This window comes from Notothenia rossii (assembly GCF_949606895.1).
Source record: "Notothenia rossii genome assembly, chromosome: 3".
In the NCBI taxonomy this organism is placed as follows: Eukaryota; Metazoa; Chordata; class Actinopteri; order Perciformes; family Nototheniidae; genus Notothenia; species Notothenia rossii.
Window position 1 is genome coordinate 81,515,489 of NC_136901.1, and position 16,810 is coordinate 81,532,298.

At 39.5% G+C, this 16,810-nt stretch overlaps 1 protein-coding gene across 14 annotated transcripts in view; it reads right to left on the minus strand.

The window, feature by feature from the left end:
- The window catches only part of diaph2 (diaphanous-related formin 2), a 347,379-nt gene that overhangs the window by 60,791 nt on the left and 269,778 nt on the right, over window positions 1–16,810 (minus strand). For all 14 annotated transcript variants that reach the window (XM_079670514.1, XM_079670513.1, XM_079670507.1 and 11 more), the window contains one exon: window positions 4,626–4,790. In XM_079670514.1, coding sequence (XP_079526640.1) covers window positions 4,626–4,790 — 165 coding nt within the window. The remainder of the gene's footprint in view (window positions 1–4,625; window positions 4,791–16,810) is intronic.

Genomic DNA, 16,810 nt, shown 5'->3' on the forward strand with positions numbered 1-16,810 from the left:
GTGAAAACTGAATGGTGTGCAACCCACAGGTCCAATCTACCAGCAAGGGCCACGAAGCATTTTCCCTTTGCAGGTCCGTTCTTTCAATAATTCATGAAATGTGTTTTTTGTTCTTCCTTGACCCTGCACAACACAATACATCTCCCACAGCATGGCTCCCCTCCATGCATACAAGTTTGCCAGTCTAATGATGGAGCAATGAGTATTTCCAACTGCTCAGTTGCACCAGTGATCTCACACAGAGAGTGTCACTGCTATATCTCATTTGAATTTTACTAACACTACAGCGCCGGGCTTTAGGCAGCAAATGTGTTTATTAGCCATCTGTTACACTGTGTGCCAGGATGTGAGGGGAAATGGCTTCAAGAAGTTATAGGTTACAGATTGTGAGACTTCTGCTCTGCGGTATAGATGTATTCCCATATTGATAGCTGACCTCCAAAATCTGCTGCGATGATTTGTGAGTGCTTGTATAGTTGAAACGAAAAGAGGAAAACTGACAGTGATTCAGCAAGAAGGTGGGCTGAGTGGCTCTGCTGGAGCATCATCTTCAGCATGATTATGCTAATTGGTCATATTGTGAAGGAATTAGCAAGCTTTAGAAATATGAAATGGGCTCCGAAGTGGACGGATACACCCGCACACAGAAACAAATTATCATAATAATCTCATAGATGCTCTATCTTGCTTCTTTCAGAACCCGGTCTGGTTCTTTTTGGTCTTATTCGAAAGTCACTCAATTAACAAGGAAGAATGTTAGCTCATCCCAGTCCATCTGCTGTGCTTTCATAACTCATTAATGGGAAAAAATCCTCATCCCCCCCTGCTACTGGTCAGGATTACACATACAGACCCTACGATTGCATTTCACTCAGACTCTATTTCAGAATATGGCAGCAGCATTAAATTAGCAAATTGTTGGACTCTTCCAACACTGACTCCATGTGCTGAAATAATCAAATAATATTTCATTGGTCGCAGAAAAAAAAATATTGGACAGGATTGAGGGAGAGTAAGAGAATGAAACAGAAGGAAAGTAGAGTTAATGGATTCTCTTATCAGTTACATTCAGTTCTGTGAGGACTGACTGTCAATGCGTTTACTCAAATGCCTCATGTCGGTCGGGCGCATTAAGCCTTAGCTTTTTAGTAAAAGCAATTTAGGGTGACTGTATAGCAATGGAATGCTTTAATACTGCAGATGCTTTGTGCTGTGAATGCATTACACAGGGCAATGCAACAAAGACAGAAGTTAGAAAATATGTTCTGTCTGAGTCAAACAACTCAATGTCTCAATATTGAAATGAAAGTCGGAGGCACACCAGGCATATCAAGAAGTTAAATTCAGTGCTCTTAAATTATTAGCTGCCAAGAAGTCAAAGTATTCATTAGATGTGCCATTTGCAACAAATCAGTACTGATTGATGTCGGTCGACTTTGCCAAAGATAAATAACTAGCAGACATATCCCTAAAATCACTTTGCTGACAAGAAAAGCACAGGAGAATGCTAAAAAATAGCTAGCTTAGTTATTTTTACAGGGTAGGAAAATAATAAACACATGTTAGTAGACAACCATTGATTCCTTGTGCTCTGCAAGCAGATGGGATTAGCCTTTCTGTCAGCAGAGATGAGGAGCCAACAACTATAAATAATATCTGAAGAATATGGTGATTAAAGGATTGTTTTTATATGAATACATTAACTTAAAACCATCCCCCCTATTTCAACCACAACACTTTATCCCACTCAGTTCCCTCCCCGTATCCAGAGCAGGAAAGTTTAAATCAGTAATAAAATATTCATATGCAGCTATTTGCTTGAGAGAATAATTTATTTTCTTGGGAGGATGCCTCTTTTTGTCCAACTCTGGAATCCTTGAGGGATGGTTGTGTTGCGAGCTGGTGCACTTTGATCAGTGGGAATGCAAAGTTGGTTCCAGATGGGGATCAGAGTAAAGAGAGGAGAAGGATTCAGACAAGGGGACCTTGCCATTCACGTTAATAGATTGTGAATACTGAGAGCATGCCTTTTGGACACCATGTCATCATCCTGACACCGGGATGTTTGGGGCGGTGCCAGGAGGGAGCCATGCACTGCAGAAGGTGGGAAAGCAAAGCCATTTGAATAAATGTTTAACAGCCTTGCCTATTCAGGGATAAAGAGCACTTGGTTTGTTCTGAGATGATGTAGTGTTTATCTTGTCATTAATATTACCTATTTAAAAACTAAACTGCTTCGGTGTACAGTATGTGCTTTATTCACCGCCCTATGTAACCCCATATATATACATATTTATATAACACTGGCAAGAAGCAGAAATAGTTTTTTTTAGATGTACTTTTTTCTACTTTAAGACCTGAAATCTTTACCTTCTCTCTTGACTCATTACCTACCAATACAATCCAGCAAGCCCTGCAGTGGACAGTTGCTCACACACACAAGCAGCTGAGAGCTAATGAAACTATGTTGAACAGGTTATGAGGCTTGCCCAAGACTTTAAATAGCTCTTTTATCAGCAAGACACTGGAATTATAATTTCTCATAGTCTGAGGTACTTTCAAATCATATCTTTTATCTGTTTTATAACTTTGTCTTTCTCTTACAGCTCCCAAGTCGGTACTAGATCTCACTAAGTACTTTATCAGCACTAGTAGGGAAGAGAAAATGTTCACAAGTGTCTACTCTGAAGCAAAATGATGTTCTGTTTAAACTTCTGAAACAGATTTAGACATCAGTATGCTCAGGACAATGCCATTAAGCTATGCTGTTTCCCTTTTGGTCTACAGCTCAGTAGTACTGGACGGTGGACAAAGGATGTATGTGAGCTTATACCCATACTATGTATATCATCATTTAATACATGTTTTCACTCCTGCATTCACATACTGTAAGGTGCTTTTAAAACAAAGTGTCTTGTTAATTATATGTTATGAAAAGTGCTTCCTATGACATTAAATATATGTTGGATCTAGCGTGTGAATTTGACCCAAATGATCTTGAATAAAATAAAGAACACCTGAAACACAAATATTAGCAAAAGAAAAACGTAACAATTTACTTTAAGCCACCCTTAACTAAAGCACATTAAAGCGGTTCATACTTTATAACACAATGTAAAGACATTTGAAGTGTTTATTAATAAAAAGTATTTTCCAGCAAATTGTATAAAACATAATTAATCTTTAGAGAGGAATTGTTCTGCTTGTAACTACTATAAACGACACATTGAGGGACGTTAGTGGAAAATACCTACTGTATATTCATTACCTACCAGACTACTATGGCATTGAAGAAAACAAAATCAAATAAAAACCTCTATGACAAAAAAAGAGGTTACCTCTGTTATACCTAAAAAGAAAAATCGTTTGAGCCACAGTGGCATTATGACCTACTCAAATATGACATATCGAAGGAAATCACTCAGCAGAGGAGCACATGCACATTCTTTCAGAGAAAAGTGCAAGGACTTAAAATAAAATTGAAAAGGATGTCAGGGCCAACAAAGGAATATAAAAATCCAAATAGGTGGCCAGAAAATATGCTGCACACAAGAAAACCTTATGGCAGTTTGATATGAGGAAAGCAGAGTCATCTCCAGAACTGAAAGTAGAAGTAGATTGCCTCAAAGGCACAACTCTAAGTGGAATATGAGATGACTGTAAGGCAATGTTTCTATCCTTGTTGTTCACTCCCAGATTACAGCTGTATAATGTCCTCTGTGTCTCTGGAGCAGATCTGTCATAACACAGGCCTGCAAGGGCTGGCCAAAGTGACACACTATGAAGACAACGCGTTGTCCGTTTTAAAAAGGATCTTTCACTTTCGGTTGTGGTCTAAAACTATGGTCAGTATTAAGGATAAACATATAGAGTTTTCTGAGATGAGTGTGTGCCTTCACCTCAATTAAATTTCAAAAACAGATGTCTGGAGTTACTGGCTATGGCTAAATAATAGCCAACATAATAAATCAAAAACATACCTTTTTATATATATATATGCCCAACCAGCCCCCCAGTAAGAGGCTGCATGTAATCTGTATCTCCCAAGGCTCATTTCTTTTAAATGTATACTGTTCCTATGCTGCCTGGTGCATACAGTTTGATATGTGGTTGTAATGAGCGACATGATGTGATACAGATCGGTCAGGTTCAGTTGTTAAGCTGCTAAGTGATACCAAATAAGAGGTAATCAGCCCATGCATGTCACATATGTATGTTTTGTAGAAATCTTCTCAATCATATCATGCTACAATTATATTATAAAGAGTTCAACATCTAACTAGAGACATTTTTCTTCAGCTGTCAGTTTTGTATTCTCGTAAATTAGTCATTTGTATGCATGCAATCCTGCTGAGAATAGGAGTTCCATCCATAAGAGTAACACTGTAATGTTTTCTCCATCGGTTATGACCTACTGAAAGTATGATGCGTGCATATTAATGCGCACATTCTGTTCACATTTCACTGACATCCACTATGTGTGAGCAAGTGAAAGTGTATACAACATAATGTGCAAGTGTGGGTGGTGGCTTCTGTCAGTCTAAATGTGTCTACTTTGAAGGAACCGTCAAAACCGTTCCATAAAGTGTATGTCCATATGCACAAACCATAAAGCATATACTCACCAAGAAGAGCAGGCGGAAGTTGGCGAGCTGTCCAAAGAAATCCTCCACACTGACTGAGTGGGGGTCAAAGGCCAAGAAACTGCCTATATTCTCGTACAGCTTTTGCATGTTCTTGTGCATCGTTGACAGTTTTTCATACTGCTCCCTTGAATGCTTGGAGAAGCCGTGAGAAAACAGGGTTAAGGAAAAATGGAGTACAACATCAAACACAGACTGAGTATATTCAAAGGCACTGTAATCATCAATGTAATGACACCACACCAATATGTTCATCCATGACAAACCAGGCCATTGTAAGAAATGATCACTTCAGAGGCTTTAGACTACAGCATTCAAAAGCCCACCTATGTCAAGGTCAACAAAACAAAACACTGGATAAAGAAGGGTCAGAGACAATTTAATGTGCCATTACAATAACCTCTCCAACTCACTTTGGAGTCAATGGCATAGTGAGCTAATAGCTGCAGCCCTGGAGTAATGGAAAGGTGTTTTGTAGTCAGCAGCATGACACAGATGGTTGCTGGAAAAGCTGATTGCAGTCATTGTTCTATTGTTTCTCCCAACAACAGTGGGGTCAGGTTGTTTTGAACCTCACAGCTCACGTCGCACTGTGTAATTTACTGAACAGGCGAGTACTTTTCTCCTGGTGAATGGCTATTGACAGCCGACATCAGTTAAGCATTATCACAGCAGCCACTGACCTCATGGAGACTGCACTTGGACACTCTAAGACTACATAACTTTGCACAACATACACACACACATATATATATACATATATATACTGTATATAAACTAACATATAAACACATGCCTGCACATGCTCACAAAGGCAGACACAAAAAATAACTACCATTATTTTAAACTGTGTGTTTGTTTTAAATAATATTAATGGTTATTCTTAAGTGTCTTTAGCTATTACATTTATATTTTCAATAATAGCTCAAAGCTTATGACTATGATTTTTTAAATGTGTTTTTTTGTTTTATTTGTATAGGGCAAGGCATCTGTTCCATTGGTCACCAAACATGGTACTTAAAGGTAAGTGCTGAGAGTCTCACAACGTGGCAACACTCCCTAAATAGGCCCAACAGACCAACATGAATGAGCAGTCAGCTGATTAGAAAGATGAAACATTATGTTATGGCAGAATAGCCACTCTATTAGCTATTCCTCGTTGAACAGAAAAATGGTGAGCGTGCACCACTTTGTCAAAGTTGACATTCAATTTACCTTTGATAATCCTATGAGATTGTTTACAACCTTTCTGAGAAAATAGCCGATCATGGATGGATGGATGGACCTTTGGTTTTAGAGAGAACACTTCTATGTTTCCTGATGCAACAAGCTAATAAATGTAATATTCTCAATAAAACCAAAACTTAATAGTTCAGCTTATGTGTCGATATCATGGTTTTTTTAGACAGTTTGGGCACCATTTCATTTCACAGTAAATGCCCATAAATCCTGAATATCCCATAATACTTGATATCTGTGTTCAGTGTAAGTGTTGAGAAAAAAGGCTTTTAATAGAGACATAAAAATTGATTTTTGAAGGGTCCGTGTAGAGACAAGCATGGTTCAATTGTGCTTCTGAATGTGTTGCTAACATATTAAGGCAGCTGCCTCTTGCTCACAGCATCACAGGTACACATAGACACAATAAGTGGCATATGCAGTCGCCTTGGCAACATACACAAGCTGGTGGTACAACATGATGCCTGTGATTGTGTGTGAAGGTTAAACAGTTATAATATACTGTTATTTGTTAACACTATGCAATGATCGTATGAAGGTCCCAGATTTGTCTACTATGTCATTTATTCATAATTTGTCCTGTCGTCTTTGCATATGTCCATGTTCAGAGATGTTTCTTTAGGCACATGTGTAACTCACATTTTCCCCACATGAGTACAGTCATATGTGCCTGTACAAATGTGATGTATTTGTGCTCTTATGTAAGTGTGTATGGACGGATAGGCTTTTTGTAGCTGACAGAGAAAAAAGCCCTGACAGGGTCGGCTGGTTGGAATAATTCCCTGCGTGCTAGTGTTCACCAAAGTCCAGGTTCGCACCGAGCCCACACACCGGCCCGATGGATGGACTCATCCTTCTGTCTCTCCTCTTCCCTATCTCTATCTCCTTGTCTGCCTGGACCTGATGTATCCCCCCTGTTTCTGTCAGCTTGTCTTGATCTCTCCTTTTGTCCACCTCCCCCTCACTGCACTTATGTGTGAAAACCCACAGGCCCTACGTTTGGATGTAAAATTAAACTTTGCTAAAGAAAGATATCTTTTCAACATCCAAACTTCTGACAGAGTTGTAATGTATTTAAGTTTTTTTGTTTGGTAACCTCTTGAAAAGGCCCCTTGGAGAGGAATAAATCCATTTCTAGGGACCAATCTGCCACAAACCAAACCATGTGATGATGATGATGACCCAAATCTTATCTTTTGGTATAGTCATGGTCTGACGTGGAATGTTATTTTCTACAACTGTTATATGTTTTTGTATCTGAAATTCCCCATGACGTACTGCTACTGCTCTGCCCGTAGACTTTTAAGTTCATTTGTCAATCTCTGTAAAGCTTTTTCTGGTTAAATACAACACAATATATACTGTATATATTTCTGTGTCAATTATGTGTGAACATAACTTCAGTGCTTCATCTAATAAAACAATCACAGCCAGATCCAAGTACTAGACTATGCTTCACTTAACATGCCCCTTCTTAATTCCTAGTCGCTGTGAATGGAAGATTTCCTCAAAAGGAAAATAAAATGAGAAAGCACAAATATGTATAATGTTAATGAAAACAAAGATCAGCAACAGGTTCATGCCAGAGAGCGATCCAACCATTAATGTGTCAAATTAGCAGTAACAGAGATGTTGATATTGCATGGTGATTTGTATACGATATTGATTCCTCTCAGCAGCAGAGTCCACACTGCCTTTAGTTTGTAGATGTTCGGGTCACAACTGCTGCCACCCTTGTATGATTTAACGTAAGATAAACATTGGTAAAATATTGAGGCAGTGGTTATTGTTTGACTCTCTGTTTCTTTTTCCCTGCTCTCCCCCGCTTAGTCTCTTTCACACACACACACACACACACACACACACACACACACACACACACACACACACACACACACACACACACACACACACACACACACACACACACACACACACACACACACACACACACACACACACACACACACACACACACACACACACACACACACACACACACACACACACACACACACACACACACAGTGGTAGATGTGTCCCGCTGGGGACTGGACTGACTGGGCTTTTGCTCCTTGTATTTCCACATCAAAGACATGTCATATTGATGGAGCCTGACACACACTATCCTGCAGCAACACAACCGGAGCTGGAGCCTTCATCAAACACACATACTGACACAGGATGAACAGGCAACTCACTCACACACACACACACACACACACACACACACACACACACACACACACACACACACACACACACACACACACACACACACACACACACACACACACACACACACACACACACACACACACACACACACACACACACACACACACACACACACACACACACACACACACACACACTGACTCATTCATCACAGTGCCCAACAGTCAAGACAAAAGAGCTTTACTTAACTTTTTCAGGGTTGCTCAAGCATCAAATGCATGACTTTTAGCTGTACTCACCTACACATGCACTGTAAATTACACACACACACACACCCACACCCACACCCACACCCACACCCACACACACACACACACACACACACACACACACACACACACACACACACACACACACACACACCCACACCCACACCCACACCCACACACACACACACGTCACAAATTGTACTTTTAAAAAATGCACAGTCACACACCCAATGTTGTAATGTCCCTCTGTCAGCTTGTCTGTTACTCGTTCCTTTCCCTTAGTTTCTAATAGCCTTTATTGACTCTCCTTCTCCAAAGATACATCTTTGTTCTATGTTTTTCTCCTTTCTTCCTGTCCACCACTCTTTTCAACACATTCCCTTTATAATTCTTTCTACACCTCCCCTTGAATTTCCCTCCATACCATTCTCTCTCTAAAACAAAAACTTATTTTTCTTTCTCTTCTACTCAGAGTGAACTTTCAGAGGTATGCTGTCTGAGGTGTCTCTGGTATTCACTTGGGCTTGAGGCAGAGCAGGGAGCAGAGGCGAAGGGTCTCCAGGTAAAGCATCATGCAGCCTTTAGTTGCCCCGACCCTGTTTGTCAGTCTGCGCTCTCCCCTTCTAGCTGCTTGCCCTCCCTGTGCACTGCACCTCAGCAACCTGAAGCAAGACGATTGCTTGGGGGCTCCATCTTTTAAATATGGATACAACTAAAGATGTATGTGGATTCCTAACTGGTTTATTAGGATATTGATTAGATTTGAACATTTGAAATAGTATCTCTAAGCCTCATCCTTCTTAACTGTCTGTAAGCCTATGAATGACTGTTTAAAGACTATTTAAATAACTGAAGCTGGCACAGCTGGAGGATAAACAATTATAGTTGAAAAGGGGCTGATGGAATAAAAGCAAGTCACTAAACATAACACACTCAGGGTAGACTTGCACAACTCCAGTTTCTGATAGCGTCTTATCTGACAGTGTTGATTTACAAAGACAATGTCAGATGTAAAATGTGATGGCAATGCTCTGCTAGTTCATGTTTTTATAATTCTCCCTCTCAACTCTTCTGTTTCTCCTGTCTCCTATAAAACCCCAGCCTGTCCTTGTAAAAATCTAGAATTAGTTCTTTGTCCTGCCACAGTGTCCTCATTACTGTCTTTAATCAGTCACTTTTTATCTGTGTGTTTGACATGCCAGAGAGGGTACATTTAACATCAGTAAGCTGCGATTAAGGGCACTCATTTTTAACACCACAAAGTGACATCAAAATCATATCCAAGTCAGACTTACCCCAGATGTAAAAAAGGTTTTTGGAGCTATTCAATTTTGTAATAAAAGCTAACGGAGGAGAGGAAAAACTCGAGGTATGTGCCAAAACAAAGTTAAAACAGTTTTCACAATGGCCACCTATGAGGATGGCAATAAATTACCTGGTTTGTTTACCTGTGTGCATGAGAGAGTTATTAAAGTGCTGCATAAAACCTTGCAGTGGGGGCCCAAAAAGCTTCCTCAATAAATCTCCTGTAACCTAGTTACATTAATGTTTATTTAATGCTTTTCCTATGTGCTTCCTGGCCCCCTCCATCCAAGGCCCCACACTAAGCCTGCTTTCCTCCAAGCCCCACCATCGCTGCTCCCTTTATCCCCACACCTACTGCCAACAGTCCCTGTGGGCCAAATTACACTAAAGCTGCCCGCTGACTGGACACAACCCATCATGTTGAGAGTGAGAGTGGGATGAGAGAGGGATGAAGGAATGGAGTGCAGAGGTAGAAACAGAGAGCATACAGACTACTCAAATCCGTCTATAATTCTGATCTGTTTTTGCACTGTAATACATATGCAATTCTTTGTTTGATCAAAAAAGGGAGAGTTTCATAATACTCTGTTGATACTTGTACAGGTTCCCCCGTGTTAGCCAAGAACCTTTTAGAATGACTCTCCAAAAGCCAGGTTCCTGAGTGAGGAGGACAGGATCATTCTGCTGTGTGTGTGATACACTCGGAGAAGGTTTGCAGGGCGGAAACAGAAAAGAGTCTGACAGCGTCCTGAGTTGGGCCTTCACATATACACTGGGGCTCTCAGAAGGAATTAGCCGAGAAGCCAGCTTTTGGGAAATAGGGATCTGAACTGGTGCTGAGGTGGAGGGAAGAGGAGGAGGAGGAGGAGGAGGAGGAGGAGGAGGAGGAGGAGGAGGAGGAGGAGGAGGAGGGATGTTTAAGTGAAGAAAGGAAAAGCAGGTAGGGGAGGAGGGGAAATGAATGACTAAAATATAATGCAACTCCTTTCCATGTCAATGAGCCAATGACAATAATGCTCACCATCTCATTTGGCATGCTAGCATTTATAATTCTGCAATTGTAATTAAAATAACTTAAACATATTCTAATTTATCCTCTGAGGTTCATGAATATATATGCCACAAGACAATCTGTCCAATAACTATCAGGACAATTAGGTCCAGAACAAATGTGTCAACATTACTGTGGAGCAAGATGAAGAGTCAGGGGCTCACAGACTTTAATCACTAAATCTAGGGGAAGTATTGATGTTTGCATGACATTCTGGTGTAATAAATACAAAATTCAAGACATTTTACTCTGGATCAAATTGGCGGACAGGCTGTCTGAACAAAGCTGAACCAGCATTCAACATTTCAAGTCCAAGAGTCCTGCTGCAACCTTGCCAAATAAAGAACTGTGGAAATATCCCCTGCAGCAGAAATACTTGTAGAGTGTATTTGAACAAGACCTGCATTTGCTAAATGATTATATTCCACTCCGGATAATAAATGACTTAATACCACAAGAACAAGACAAAATGTGTTTAGGCCTCAACACTCTCAGCTTATATCAAATGGGAGCTGAGGAGACCAAGAATACACAAATTCAAGTCAGGTTCATTTCACATGGTGAAAATAATTAAATCTGTGACAAACTGAATGCCTTAGTGAACCAATACTCTCTTTGAATATTGCTGGACGTTGTCCAAAGTAATCAAAGCAACACCTTGGATGAAAATCCACAGTGTGCCATCAATAAACTATCCTGTTGATCAGTCGTTGCTACTACACACACACACACACACACACACACACACACACACACACACACACACACACACACACACACACACACACACACACACACACACACACACACACACACACACACACACACACACACACACACACACACACACACACACACACACACACACACACACAAAACTGTTTCTGTTTCTGTTCCCCCCCCTCCCCCTCTCTGTTGGATTACAGAAGGTGCCAACTGGGTGATTACTCGATGCCATCTCCCTCCCTTTCACAAAATGTAATTAATGTAATACTTAGTGCGGCGCTGCAGTGATCAGACTATGCGGTAACCTCCTAACCTTCATGTTCTCAGTGTCTCAAATGCTTCCTTAAGTTACTTTGCAGCCAGATTACAAAATATTTAAATCTGTTACTTCACATTACGCAAACACACATGCATATATATATACATATATATATATATTTATATATCTAGAAGACAGAGAGTTTACAATAGTGTATGCTGAATTCATAGATGTAATATACATATATATTTAATAACTCAGATGGATGTATTTTACACACATCACAAGCTAAGCAAATTGACCTTTCAGTATCCTCTCCAACAGCTCATACCTACTTTTTCTCTTGAAATTAAATGCCCAATTTGATGTCAATTTTACTGTCAATTTATTCTGCCCATCTGCCCCTGAAATATTTATACCTGTAGAGAGGAAGGTTGTTTCTGCTTAAGCATTCAAAGCCCTTCACTACAGCACCCAGCTGGTGTTGGAACAACTCAATGAGGGGCAGGCTGTTGGGTGTAATGACTACATCTGAAAAGGAAAAGAGACTATATAAATTAGATATGAGGGGATTAGGTCCATGGGAATGACCTGCTGAATCATGAATAGGCTATTCAAAAGGAAAGAGGTAGCATGGACAAATTAGAAAAATAATTTGGTGTCCACGATAATGGTGCCGGTGAGTGAGTGTATTTGCACACAGCACAGTTCCATTAAAGATTATTGAAAACACACCCGCGCACACAAACAATTTTATCTTTGATGACCTTTTATGGCTTTGTCATCCTTTCATCCTTATCCAAAGCAATCTCATGTCACATCAATGCCCAGAGTGTGTGCCTCTCAGAGTTATTTTCCCAGAGTGGAAATATGAGAATGCAAATCCACTGTGTTTACAATGTTCATACTTGTCAAACTGTAAAAGGTCAAGTCTCTTGCTTCCCCTGTTGCTGATCTAATCGGTAAAACATCAATCCCTACCTCTACATTACAATGGCTCACAAGAGGCCTGTTGAAGAGACACATATGTAAAAGACAACAGCCGTTTGATGCGGTTTGGCTAAAGAATATTACACATGTCCACAGAAAACACATTTGGATTCAATGTTTTGATTTGTACCATTCAGAAAAATACCAACAAGTTATCTTTAAGATTCCAGTGATAACTAGTGTTGAATCTTTATTAATTTGGTCTACAATATATTTATTTTCTACAGCAAAAACCTGGTGGAATCTTGTAGGACAATTCATACGTAATGGTAATTTTATAATTACACATCCTTTTAGTTGAATTATAATCGTGATGCATATAATATACACCTCTGTACTGAAATACCATACACTAATGCTCTATCAACACAGCTAGTTTTATTTCAAAAACACTGTTGCTGCCAATGTTGCTGCATTGTATCTCATTTACATTGCCCCACTTTCTGACCTGGCTTGCTTTATTTTTAGATGTTGCATTAGGATGCTAACACACTATGATCCAAGTCTCCTACTGAGGAGGCAGACATGTTTTTCTTTAGCAGTATGATCAATATAAAATACTTTTTCTGATGTTTCTACTAAGGGAGAAAAAACGAATGTGTGGGACGCACAGTATAGACTTGTTTTTCCACCACACATGCCATGTCTATGCAGTTCTATGCGACGATGACAGTGATGAATCACAATTGCTGGTCTGGACTTTTTCTTTTGTGCTCTGCCTCTGCCTCTCAGCCTCTTTGTTTTAACAGTCTTTATCTGCCTCTAACGAGCGTTTTGCTAAGTTACTCACTGGCAGACATGCTCGCCTATTGTTCTGTCTGTTTCATAACAACAGTATGCTTTCTATAGATTTGTACAATATATGTCACAATCAAATAAATGTACAGTATGGATTGCAATTTGCATATGTCCTACGTCAATTTAGAAACAGGTCAATATTATTTTCAATCTTATATTGATTTTCAATAATAACAATCAATGTATTGTATCTATTTTGGTTTTTATTACAGATCAGACTTTATAGTTTGAGTCAATGCCAATCTTATGGTGTCCAAGGCATGTTGAGCATGGGATAAATGGCACCAACCTGCTGCTGTATTTCTAAAGGGGATATCTTTGGAGCTGCTGTGTCTCCAGTTACCCTCAATCATGCAAGTACTTTTATATTCACTAGTTAAATGTAGTAAATAACAAAAATTGCAACTAGAAAAAGCAAGTACTTATCATTGACTGAACAATAACATATGCCGGAACTAAGGTAATGGGGTTAACTATTTTCTTTACAGTCTACTTTTTCGAGCCACTTCAGAAATATATTAACATATGTATTTGAAAAGTTCCTTTTGACCAAGGTTTGCTCACAGCATGACCAGATGACATCTTCTTTGTGTGATCACGGTGCATAAAGCTGGAAATGGGACCTCTATGGTGGCCACTTAATGCATGCCTCCTGAACAGACCAGTAATCAAGTCAGACAGCGCAGTTTGCAAATAGACATCATGTCGGGCTGCCTTTGATGTGCGCCTGGAGACTGCCGGGAGTGTTTTAAATGTCAATGGAATCTCCCATGCAACCCTCTGTGCTGCACAATGAACAGAACATTTACTTGAATTTCTTGATATTATGTAAATTAAATCGATATGCTGTAAATAACTTCATGATAAAATCAAGCACTGCTCTAATATGGGAATGGGAGCAAGGGTTAGCTTCACTGGATATCAAACATATTATTTCCACAATCCCCAACAAAGACAGATTTATTCCAATCAATTAGATATGTAAGCGTATGTGTGTGTCTGTGTGTGAGTCTGTGTGCATGTTTGTGAAAAAAGGAATACATCTCCAAGGTCAACTAGTGTTGAATCATGAAATGTGCTTGGATAAAATGATGATCAATGTCTTAATTGTTTCACTTATCTATTCAAAATATGGTATTCAATATTTTCATTAAAGGTTTGTGGTTTCTTATGTAGCTTTCAAATGCCTTATCTGTAACTATGAAGATGGTTAAAGAATGCATGCTTAGTGCCAAAAGTATGAGAGTACATTGTATTTCAATTGATAAAACTTAACATGTGTTCGTAAACAACTAACACAACTGATGGTGTGATAGAAATAAAAGAAAAATAATATTGATCAGATTCCTTCAGTAGGACCACTGGCCCAGCAGCTAGCGTGACAGAGTACAGCTCCATTCAATAGCCTTATCATTACCACAGCACAAACCCATTCAGCAGGTCAGCCTATCCGGCCCCATGGTTCAGTGTGTTTACGTGTGTGTGTGTCTGTGCGTGAGTGTATGTGTGCGAGTGCGCACAGAGAAAAAAAAAATAAGGGTTACATTTCGATTCTTTAAGCCAATGAAGACCATTATAAGACCACTTACATTTCTTTGTTGAAAACACTTTCAGCCTAATGAAGTGTCCAAGGAGTAGAGTTAGAAGTAAAAAGAAGATGCTATCCAATAAAGACTTTGAAGAAAGACTAGGGGAAAGTTATTGGTGGTCAACCATCTGCTAAGTTGAAAAATAGTGGATGTTACAAAACAAAGTTAGCCTTTCAAATCCAAACCTATACTTTTCATTTTGTGCAGTAATCATAAGTGGAAGTTCCTATTGATGTGTCATAGTCCTCTGTGATTGACATGCTGTAAATGAAGCTTCATTTTCACAACTGACAGAGGGAGCCATGACAAACACAACTAGGGGAAATTGAAATAATCAGTGGTGAGGCATTGAGGTCAAATCGGGACACTTTAAACTTCCTTTTATTTCATTAATCAGACATGAGTGGCATAAGTAGTTGTCAATGACGGGGAGTGAGAGAAGAAAAGATGCAGACCAGGGAGAAAGGAATAATGGAGCCGTCTCCATTGGCAACGCAGAGGCACAGAGGCTATTTTTAGCAAATTAATTTAAGGCTCTAAATAATTAACTGATAATTATCTGGCAATCAAGAGTAAGATAAAATGATCTCGCCATGAGGTTTTTTTGTCATGCGCCTCAGCAGGCAGCTGGAGGAGCTTTGTGTGACTCGCTAGTCAGAAAACTGCTGGGTGACATGGTGCCAAAAGAGGAGGATTAAAAGAGAATGACAGGAGGAATTCAGTAAGATGTACTCCCTAAAAGGCAAGAGGATTTACCAATGAATCGTGCCTAATGAGTAACGGATAAATGGCACGTACAATCTGTTTGAGGGTAGGATGTTAGATGCATGTAGCAGTTATCCTCCATGTGTTTATCACATGTATGCACACAAACATATAAGCAGTCACAGATGCACATGTGACACACATCTTGAGACATTGCCTGGCAGAAAGCATAATAAAATGCAATTTCACCACATATAGTATTATACATGTCCTCCAATAACTGAACTGCATAAACCTGGCGTCAAACTAAGCATACAAATCTGTCCACCCATCCTTTGCTCCAACACCTCTACATTTTTACGGCTTCCTTAACTCTCATGTTAATGGCACATATCTAATTGTAAGGCCCTGTTACTGCTTAATTGCGCTGGAGGGAAAATGAATCCCCGCTGGATAATAAAGAGGATGCAGGTTTTGGGCAGTTACCCATTGGCTACCCTATCTATATAATCATCACTTTTCAATCTTTCCATAATAGTAATAATACATCTAGAACTATAAAACACTCGGTGTGTCCTTATAAATAACCAGGAAAGATGACAAAAATGATATAAATAAATACAAATAATTAAAAGTCTAAAGGCCAACACAGAGATGCGTTCTTGTTCTTACTCTGTACTGGAAATGTAGCTCTGAAATGTAACAAAATGCAATGATTATAATGAAAAGAAGGGCTGATTTCAAAGTAAATAACCATCTGAAAAACCCTTATATTAACGAGATAACATATTATTTATTCCCTCCGCCTCTACATATGTTTGCAAACTGGGTCCTTTAAAGGTTTTGGGATTACAGGGAGGTCACAATTAGGTTGACAGTTTGATGTGCTTTGGTGAAAGCTAAGGTTGACAGGCCTACCTATCCTCCCCACTGTGCAACCTTTTATAAAATCAATGCCACCACTAAACACAACTCTCCCCTGTGGAGCTGGGTCCTGTTACAGCCTCCTTTCCCCCGTCTCGTGTGGGAAGGAAAACACAGACAAACGGATAAATTAG